General features: G+C 50.6%; 1 protein-coding gene across 1 annotated transcript; it reads left to right on the forward strand.

Moving 5' to 3' along the window:
- The first annotated feature begins 226 nt into the window (after positions 1-226).
- On the forward strand, positions 227-9,933 carry LOC119111264 (uncharacterized). The gene is made up of 4 exons (XM_037235085.1): positions 227-453; positions 8,783-8,905; positions 9,596-9,700; positions 9,884-9,933. The coding sequence occupies exons 1-4, from the start codon at positions 354-356 to the stop codon at positions 9,931-9,933; spliced, it is 378 nt and encodes a 125-aa protein (XP_037090980.1). The 5' UTR covers positions 227-353.
- The last annotated feature ends 356 nt before the right edge of the window (positions 9,934-10,289 follow it).

A 10,289-nucleotide genomic window follows, 5' to 3' on the forward strand; every position in this document is an offset into this window, starting at 1 on the left:
TGCACATCCCGGCCGGCTTCCTGGACCTGGCCGAGGAAGACCTGGACCTGCGGCCGTCTCGCGCGTCCGCCCAGCGCGTCGGCCGGCGTCCGAGGCTCGCGCGACGGCGCCACCATCCTCTCCTCCTCCATCAAGTCCCCACGCGTGCGCACCTCTCTGCAGGCCGTCGATGATCCCGCACCCGCCGGGCGACGGCGCCCGCGCCGTCGCTCGACTCCCCCGCGCCGCCGCCTGACTCCCCCTCGCCGCCGCCACGCGATCCGAGCCACGTGATTCGCTACTGCGACGTCGAGAGCGACGACGAGAGCGACGGCGAGAGCGACGGCGAGTCGTCGGGCCCCAGCTCTGTGGTGATGGAGCCCAGCGCCGGCGAGGTGTACACCATCGTCGAGGAGGAGGAGGAGGTGGGCAGTCCCACGGCCGCCGACGGTGTCTCGCGGCGCAGGACGACAGGTGAGCCGCCGCGCGGCCGCGACCCGGCCACCTCTCTTGGCCGACTCGTTACGGCAGGTCATGGCCGCTGCATCGGAATGCGCAGGCTACAGGCTGGCCGCCTCTTGAAACGCGCCGCTTACGGAAAGCTTTCCTTTCGTCCAGTGCAGCTGCTTGAATAGATATCGGCAGCCCTTTCTGACGCACTTTTGCACCATGTTGTAATGATCCAGAGTTTTTCCAAACGTACGCTGATTTCGTCGTTGTCTTAGTTGCGTGTTCACCGGGTTTACTGTTCACTGTCACTGGGATGGCTTGGATGCAAAGTTGCTTACAACATTTCCTGTGATAAGTGATATAAGCATCACTGATCACTCACCGACACTCGCACGTCACCCGAAAGGGCTTCAGAAAGTCACAAACATTCCTAACCATGTCACGATACTTGCCATCCTGAGCATCCATTTCCCATCGCAGTGATGCTTCTACCTTTATGCAGAGGATTATGGAATACAATAAAGTCAGGCGTCCTTTACAGGAGCTATGAGCCATGAATGATCTAAGTCGACGTAGGCTTTGTAAAGTAAGGCAAATCCATACTTGTTTCTCTCGGTAGCAAAATACAAGGAGCCCCGAAATACCTTCCTTTTGTTACGGAGGCTTCATGGGGCTAGGATGTGTCCAGGAAAAAAGGAATCGGTCGTGAGCGACAGACGCACTCTCAGCACCATCTTCACTTCAGGATAATCACTACATGTGTTTTCTTTTTCACCACTGGCAAAAGGAAAACGTGACAAATCTTCAATGTGGCATGTGCATATATATATATGCGTATGAATATATATGTATGTGTGTATGTATGTATGTATGTATGTGTGTGTGTGTTGTGTGTGTGTGTGTGTGTGTGGTGTGTTGTGTGATGTGTGTGTGTGTGTGTGTGTGTGGTGTGGGGTGTGTGGTGTGTGTGCGTGTGTGTGTGGTGTGTGTGTGTGTGTGTGTGTGTGTGTGTGTGTGGTGGTGTGTGTGTGTGTGGTGTGTGTGTGTGTGTGTGGTGTGTGTGTGTGTGTGTGGGGTGTGTGTGGTGTGTGTGTGTGTGTGTGTGTGTGTGTGTATGTGTGTGTGTGTGTCTGGTTTTACATGCACATTAGAAAAGTCGAAGCAAACATGTGTGCAAACCTTATATGTCCATTACAATAACATCATTTATTTGATTAATCTAAAAACATACTTTTCTAACTGCCAAAGCCATTTTTAGGCTGCAGTGATAGAACTTCAAGTAAAAAACAAACATTTGCTGCACACTTCACACTTGCTGATGTAAACGTCCTTAGAACAAACGTATATATTCAAGATTTGGTATCCACCATGTGCACATGAAATTTTAATGCTGAGGAAACATATGTAATATGGTGACACGCATTTCGGTTTTCTAAGCGCTCAAGGCTCTAAACCCCTTATTTCTCGTCACATTCCTCCAAGTTTTGAAATGGAAAGGGGACTAAGGGTAAGTAGTTTCACTTATTACCACGCAGTGTTCAACACATATTACAGGGCTTGATTTCCGGCTAAACCTGCGGTGTCCAAGCACTGGTTGACCCCCATTGATGTACTCATGAAACAGTGCGCGATTACGTAAAAGCTCAACCTTTCACCAGCGGAAGCAGTTTCCAATACATTCTGAGCCATAGGTCTTTGTTCGGGGTTGGGGAGAGCGAGGTGACTGCTGGCCTGCTCATTTTGACCTCGGTGGGAACCGGAGGGTGTTCCCAACAACGAGAGGATTAGCTGGAGATATGTTTCCTGTTTAAGTTAACATCCGGCTAGCATGCTTGAAATACTACGTTTCTGGCCTGGTGCTAGTCCGTGGCTCTGCTCCAACTTGGCTATTGCCCTGACGTTGCATGTGATTTCAGCTGCATGTGACAGCACTGTCGCAAGTTGCATGAAGCTTTGATACCCATTCAGAAAACTGTTTGAATGAGTATGTCAATTTTGGCAATGTTAAAGCGGGTACAATCAACACAACCTGTAGGTGAAAGTATCCGATATCGGCCAAATACGTCAAAGTAAATGGGCATAAAAGCATAATCTACTTCTGTCGTAAATCATTATTTGAAAAAAGCACAATGCCTATCGCAATTTTCTGCATTGAATACGAAATGAAATGCATATTTTAGACGTCTCGATCCTGGACCTTTTTGAAAGTTTAATGAGGTGTCAAAAAAACGTCATTATCGTGAAGGTGAGCTCATTCGTTGTGCTTTTACTCTTCCAAGAATGTTTTGGAACAACCAATGCAAGACAGGATAAACATTATTATCCTTGCCATTCAATGACGTTTATGTTTGCCCTCGCGCGACGTGACGATACAACTTTTCCAGAAATGTTTCTTCACAGGTCGATGCTTATCCAGCTTTAGATCTGATCATTAGATCATGATCAACAGTCAGCTCTAGATCTGATCATTAGATCATGATCAACAGCCAGCTTTAGATCTGATCATTAGATCATGATCAACAGCCAGCTTTAGATCCAACCCTCAGCTAACGCACTCTTTTCAAATCCAAAATCGAATGAAGTCCGTCGGTGCTCCACCTAAATTGGTGTCATCAAGATCATGTGAACGTAAAATTGCAACTAGATTAATATATGGGCAAAGTTGGTTTTTAACCAAATTCAATCTCCAACTCGTTCTGCCATAGTGGGTGAACATGTGAAAACCCCATCCAACCTCAGCCCGTATCTACGAGCATGACACTGTTTTTAAGCCAATTAAACCACATAAACGAATGGTTAGAACTGGGTGTAACGCCTCCAAATAAGATGAGTGGCGGAACCGAGCAGGAAAACCTGGCTAACCCAACCCGTAAAATACTTAAGACGGGGTCCTCCACTGTTCTGGCCCCAGTTTTTTTTTCTAATTTTTGGAGTGGGGTGGTCCACCAATTGAATAGGCAACCGCACCACTTGACCACCTACGTTTTTATTCAAACTTTGATTATTGGATCAATGCGAAAAAACAAGCTTCTGAAGAAATGGTCAAGGTAGGTAACTACATTGAGACAATATGTGCGCGAGGCTGAGAGCTAAATGGTCCGAGGAACAAGCCCGGCACGGCTTGGCTTTCGGAATTCGGTATTTGTATAATCGAAATTCAGTGTGCTCATGATAAATCGGCAGATGCGAAGGTAAACCAGCTGATAAAGTATATAACATATGCTTCGATAGCATGCAGTGCTTCGATAGCATGCAGTGCTTCGATAGCATGCAGTGATTCTCAAGCACGAATGGTAACTGCGATCCCATGGTTCATTGGCCTTCGCGACGTATGCAAAAAACACATGCCCGCACACAAGTTCATCCCGGTAATGTTTGTCTTCCGCAGCATTACTTGTGACTATATAGAACAAACACATGTGTTTAGCACAAGTGCTTTGATAAGTGCTCACCGATTTCATGTCCAAGTCATTGATAACGGGGAAAACCATCCCCCAGCCTGCAAACCGCGAGAAAAACATCGCATGCAATGGTATGAAATGCATATGCAATATGCATTGCATAGAGACCAGAGGCCATAGAGACCAGAGACCATGACCTGGCACCTAGGGCTTGAGACGCGTTGCTCTAAAGCTTGCTGTGTGGGGTAATTTCTAGCACTAATTTCAAATTTATAGATAACAGGAACCGTATTGTGCTTTTACCAAGGACTCTTTTAAGGTCAGGATAGGTCACTGACCGAAAATAACCCAGATCAATATTTTGTTTTTAGGAACATACTGCGTAGCGCAATCTTTGTCGGTCATTCAAATGCAATACTCAAGGCAGTCTTGTATGATTTTTGTCACCATGAACTGCGAAAGGTCAAACAAGGTCACTAACTTAGATGAGTACCAGCGACGTTTTACTTAGAACAGGTACCTAGGTCCTAGGGGACCTGAGACATAAATCGGGAGTTTGACCTTGTTTGGCCATATTTGACCCAAAGGCGGTGACCTAGGAACCTCTCATCTTGACACAAGTGAGTTTATATGCAGGCCAATACACCATGTATATTTGGTGATTCTAGCTCTCTTAGCTTTTGAAATCTTAGGGAATGAAATTGACCCTCACGCGAGCAAAGGGTATTCAACCAGTCACCCGGGCAAATACTAAACCTTAAGAGTACAGAAGCTTATGGGCCTCTCAGCCGGGCCCCACACAGGCCTGGACCTCGCTCTAGAACCCAACAGCTGGGCGCTATTTTGCTGATAAGGCGCTGCCGTCACAAGAAGTCGAGAGATGGGCGCTTAGAGTCCAAGTAGAGTGGGCGCCTTTGAGCCTAAGTGACGACCTAAGTAGCCAAAGGGTACTCTAAGACCGGAGGGTGGGTGCTCTAAATCCAAATAGAGTGCGTCGTGAGCTCGGGTAGAGAGGTAGAGTAGCGGGTAGAGGTAGAGAGACTTTTTCCACCGCTAGGTAAGGATGCGCATCGGGCTTGGGCGAAGAGCGCCCCACCCCGACGTAGAGGCTCAAATCATTAGTGATGGGATGCCTTTAAGTCCAAGCAGACAGACATCCTAAACAGGCGTGTAATTCACTATTCAGCTGGGGGAGGACTCCAGCTCGCCCTCAACTCTAAGTGCTATATGGGTCAAATCCGGGTAGAAATATGCTTTTAAGCACATTTTGTGGTGGGCTTAGCCGTTTCAGCGTATACGGTCCTCCCAGCCTTCTCTACGAAATAACACCCCTAGTCTTAAACTCAAATAACAGTGCGACCCTTGGCCCCGGTTGAGTGATAGCCCTACTCTTGGCAGAGAAGCGCCCAAGTGTCACCCCTGGTCATGGCAGGGGAACGCCCAAGTGTCACTCCTGGTCATGGCAGAGGAGTTTTCTAACACAAAGAAGAGAGGACCCCTAAATCCAGGCAGTGGAGCGCCTAGAGACGTAGGTGTGGTGGTGCGCGAGCATGCAGGTAGAGGCGTGCCCAGCTAACTAACTGGATGAGCGCAGACAAACGTAGATAGAGAAGTATCCTGAGCGCATGCAGAGACGTCTCAAGCCCAGGTGAAGAGGCAATGGAAAATGTAGCTAAAAAGCACCCAGGAACCAGTCCCTCAGCAGTAAGAGATGCGGGGGGGGGGGAAACGCAGGCTGTATCCTACATTTCTGCAAATATCGCCAGCTTTTGACGACAAGCATTGTTGTTGACGTGACGTGCTGTTGACCCCGTTACCTCACAGGTCAAAGGGTCGAGGATTTTGAATGGTGCTCTTAAAACCTGATCAGCACTAATTTTTGGCAAAGTCAGCACGCGCGCTAACGGGTGTGGGCGGGTCTAGAATGGTGCAGTGCGTTCGGAGAACGCATAGTTTCAACTTATCCACATCATTTCCAGAGGCCTCTAATTAGCAGCATCGTCCTAACAACAATTCAGCCCGCGTCGCGCGTCTTTTGTCAGGTTGAATATCTGAAAGATGCGTGTTGGCGCGCACTTTATGACTCGGGAACCAAGATGGTCAATCGGCATTTGGCTCATAGTGCCACTAAATCAGTCGACTGATCCAAGTCCAGTAGAAAAGCCTCAAGATTATGGACATCTTCATTTTGGTCGCGAGGTGGTTCCTTCGAAAGCCGCCACGCTGCGGTTTGGAATATATATATATATATATATATATATATATATATATATATATATATATAATACTATGCAAGTATAGTCGAAGCTGCTTGCAATGATTTCGCGGGTGTTTGGCGTATATCGACACATTATGCCCTGTTCATAACCGCGCTAAATTCGGGCCAGGATAGTGCTAGTTGACATGGCTCGATGCGTTCCTGAGTATCGCCTGCGTTTTTGACAAGCTGGCGCACGCGTATTCCCCATGTAAGCCCGGGAAGTCTTCATGTTGGCCTATCTGCAAAAGGCCCTCAAGGGCACTACTTGATAAACTGATATCAACGCTGGTTATATAAATAGTTCAATAGATTAAGCTGACGACACCTAACATTGCATACTTCTTCTAAAGAGCAAACCATCGGGACTCCGCTCTGAAACCAAGAAGGTGTGAACCTAATTGTTTTATCCATTGTTGACGAAGAATTTATCCACATTTTGACGAAGAATTTCAGCAGCATTATAGCCTTTTCAATTGCCGACACGTGAGTGTGACACCGTATGCTGGCGAAGGTGGCAAAACTGCAGTCTCTGCGTGATTGGGGTGGTGTTGGATTGTGGGCCAACTGGGCAATAGTGCTGCGAAGGAAACGATGGCTATCGGGCAGCTCTACTGACAACCACCAATCATATCCAACGCAATTTTAGATATGAGGTCGCTGATACTGCATATCCCACAATGGTTTTCATTCTACACTTGGCAGTGACCGTTCCTTGCAAATGTCCTATATAGGTGGCAGCACAATGTCTTCGCCCGCTCTTTTTTCTATAAAAGAGGAACACGGGCACATCGCCACGCCCCTTTCATGGATTGCAACGAATGCAATGGCCATGTTAACGTCCAGGGGTCATGGCGCCACCGGGAATCGAACCCGGGCCCCACGTGGGAGTCCGATGCCCTAACTACCGGGCCATTGCGCCCAGTTTTCAGCGTTTGCACACTGTGTCGCTCTGCATTTCGGCATAATGGGGCGTTATATTTTCTGTAGTAATTTGAGCTGCATATGGGCCTTTCACTGAACTGCGAAACCTTCTCTAAACTCCTTCAAGTGCTATACCGATTACTACATATTCGGAGGATTTATAAAATGACCAGCTCCTCTTTATAATTTCATAAACGGAGAACCAAAACCTCAGAAGCATTCAACATATGCATGCTTTCGTTACCATGTGGAGTGGTGCTGCCGTGTTTGTACATCGCGTTTTTGCTTTTAGTTCGCACAAGGTAAACTGCATCGGCTTTGCGGCAATACGCCTCCGTGCACTATTGTAGCATGATCGTATGGAAAAACTCTGGACGTAATTACAGTCATACATTCCCTGCATCAGAGCGAATTACCCCAGTGGCCGCAGAAAGCTCATATTTAAACGGTTCACTATTATTCAATTATAAGCAGGCAGGGCATCATGCTTTAACAGTTCTGCAGTCCCACAAAGCCACCACAGCTGTGCTTCCGCGAAAGCCTTCTTACGTAGCGGCAGCGGAACTCTTCCGCCGTCTCCCGCCGCACTTGATCAGAAAGCGGCCGGTCTTAGCGGCCCTCCCCGATCCGGCCGTGCCCGGCTGTGTCGTGCGCAGCTCTTGAGGGGCGCCGGGCCCGGCTGCGACCGGCGGCGGCACGGCCGGCTCTGCCCGCGGACACGGAGAGCGCGAGCGGACGGGAGGAGCGCAGCCGCCTCGCGGATCGCGTGGACGTGTTGTGTGATCGATACCGGCCTATCTCTGGCGCCGGCAGGGCCAATCTCCCGCCACTATCGCGTGCATGCATGTCACTGTGTGTGAGAGTCGGGGGTGGCTAGGCATGACCGTGTTATTATCGGGGCGGTGTTGGACGCCCGCAGAGAACGCCGCGAAGGTTCCGCCCGGGGAATTTGATGCCCGGGAACTTGATTGTCTGATGTAATGATAGGTGCCAGACGGCATGACGTACCGACAGGGCTGCAAGCTTCTGCACCAGGATCTCGACATAGGATATTGCACACACAAATAACTGCTAATTCCCGCGTCTAAAGCGAGGTCGGCGGCGTCTCTTCCCCCCGCACGCCTCTGATTTTAGCATTTTCGACGTTAGGAGAGCTAATCCCATAAGCTTGGTCATTAAGAAAATGATTCCGGCTGCGAATCTGACGCTGAGAATCTGGGCCGATGGCTTCCCGGGCGGCGGCGACTGCTGCCGTACTTTGCGAGCGATCTCGCCTGCTCTCGTCAGGTGCAGTCTGCTCTCACCAGCGATGCAGCCTTTCAGGCGAGATGACGATTGCGGAAGCAGGTACGCCATGACATGGCCGATGCGGCCGGTGTGATTACACACTTCAAAGCGATCTCTTCTGGTGTCTGTGTTTTGGACAGATGTATGAGCTCCATGAAAACCTTGAGGTGAGTGAATTGGCTTTTGGCTCTTATAAGCGCGGCAGAGGCGCATAAGCGCATGGGCGCAGCAGACGAATGCTCTAGAATGCTTTTCTAGAACGTCGCTCGGATCGCGCCCTTCCCGTCCCTCCCCACCCTCAGTCCTGCCCGCAATCGATGACGTGCGTGTCTTGTAAGCAAACTTTAATTGCATGCTAGACCAGGAAACAGCGAGGCCTTATGAAACTGGAATGCCTATTGCATCTTGTACGACGTTTACGGTGCAAGCTCGATGCCGCTCTCCGGATGGCCACGGCTCACGACAAGCTGTGGTCGTTTTTAAGGGGAGCTGTCGCAGCCGGATGCGCTCGGCGACGCCCGACAGAGGTCTCAGCTGGTCAGCCAGAGGTCCCTGGAGGGCGCGCGCCCGCCGGACGCCTTGGGGCTGACGTCACAGCCCGGTCACGGTAAGCGACCGACGGTGAAGAGCGCCGGCCGGGCGGCGCGCACTCTTCATATTAATGAGCCGCGGCATGCGGCGTCCGCGTCGACCTATTGTTGCATAATTCCTAATTGTATGCGGGCATGGAATGGGGCGTTACATCGTGCTATTACACCACTCCTAGTTACATGTCTTAGCCTCATAGCCGATGCATGCGATGGGGACAGCGGCTGGGTGACATTCTCTTGCAAAGTACTGCACGGCCGCCTGCCTTCAGTTTTGGTATGTAGGGAGGAACGCGCTTCTATTTGGCCGCAAAAGTTTAAATAATAACAGCACGCCTTTTGTAACAATTATGTACGCCTACTAAATATATAAAACAAACGTCAGCTTGTTGCATGTTCAGTAAGCATTCCGACCACAAGCGGGCGTCCACCAGCCACCACCCTCTCGTTGGCCACGGAATCCTCTCCTGGAATGTCAGGGCGCGGTCGGGGCTCGTTCCTGGGCCTCGAAACCAGCACAAGCGTTCTGCATTTGTCAGTGAGCGAAACAGAGTTGCAGCTTTGCCTTTATCGGAGTACATTCAAGCCCAACATGGTCATCATCATGATACTCACCATAGCATTCAGGATGATCAGCTGCCGTCGCCCGAGCCAGCCCTGTCTCACAGCGTTCGTGCACTGACGCCCCATCGACGCCCCGTTGTTTCCAGGAGCAAGCGGCAACGCCCACAGCTCCGCCGGCGGGCCTCCGAGCTCGATGGGCGCCGCGTTCTCGGCGCTGCAGTCCTCGTCTACGGCCGGTCCGCTGGGGGGTGGTGAGCTCGGCCATCTCGGCGCTGCAGCCCTCATCCACCGGGGGGCCGCTGAGCGCGGTGAGCTCGGCTCTGTCGGCGCTCCAGGGGCAGACCGCGCCGCGCCAAAGCGCTGCAGCACCCATCGATACACGGTGAGGAAATGGGCGACTGCATTATTCAGCTGACTGGCCGGCCGGCCGTCAGGAGTTGCCGCCGCCATCAAGGCGCAGACTGCGCCTGGCGGCTGCAGCTAGAGCCGTACACGATCGCTTTAAGTGGCGCTTGGCACGTGGCAAGCTGGAAGTGATGCTGATGGAGGCGGTTCCCGCAGGTGGACCGCGCAGCTGCGCGCCACGTGAGGGCTTTGGCGAAAAGCAAATGGGCGAGCTTGGTTTGCGGTTTAAGCCGCACGCGGCGTTCATGTCTGTGCATATGGAAGTTGCATGTTCAGCAGCTTAAGCAAAACTGCATGCCTTATGCATCGGCAGAGGCGAGATTTTCGAGAAATCACTGCTCTCATACCGAGGTGGTCTCATTCTCATTCTGATCCCAAATAACTGGGATAATATTTCGAAGCAGGGGCATCTCGCCGAGCGTCGAACGTAACCAA

This window comes from Pollicipes pollicipes, unplaced genomic scaffold (assembly GCF_011947565.3).
Source record: "Pollicipes pollicipes isolate AB1234 unplaced genomic scaffold, Ppol_2.1 Scaffold_7261;HRSCAF=8764_pilon_pilon_pilon, whole genome shotgun sequence".
In the NCBI taxonomy this organism is placed as follows: Eukaryota; Metazoa; Arthropoda; class Thecostraca; order Pollicipedomorpha; family Pollicipedidae; genus Pollicipes; species Pollicipes pollicipes.

Excerpts from the sequence above, each read along its gene's own strand:
- LOC119111264 (XM_037235085.1), top strand. The coding sequence starts at position 354 with ATGGAGCCCAGCGCCGGCGAGGTGTACACCATCGTCGAGGAGGAGGAG. Across the intron at positions 8,906-9,595 it reads GACGTCACAGCCCGGTCACG|GAGCAAGCGGCAACGCCCAC; the intron begins GTAAGCGACCGA and ends CGTTGTTTCCAG. Across the intron at positions 9,701-9,883 it reads GGCCGGTCCGCTGGGGGGTG|GAGTTGCCGCCGCCATCAAG; the intron begins GTGAGCTCGGCC and ends GCCGGCCGTCAG.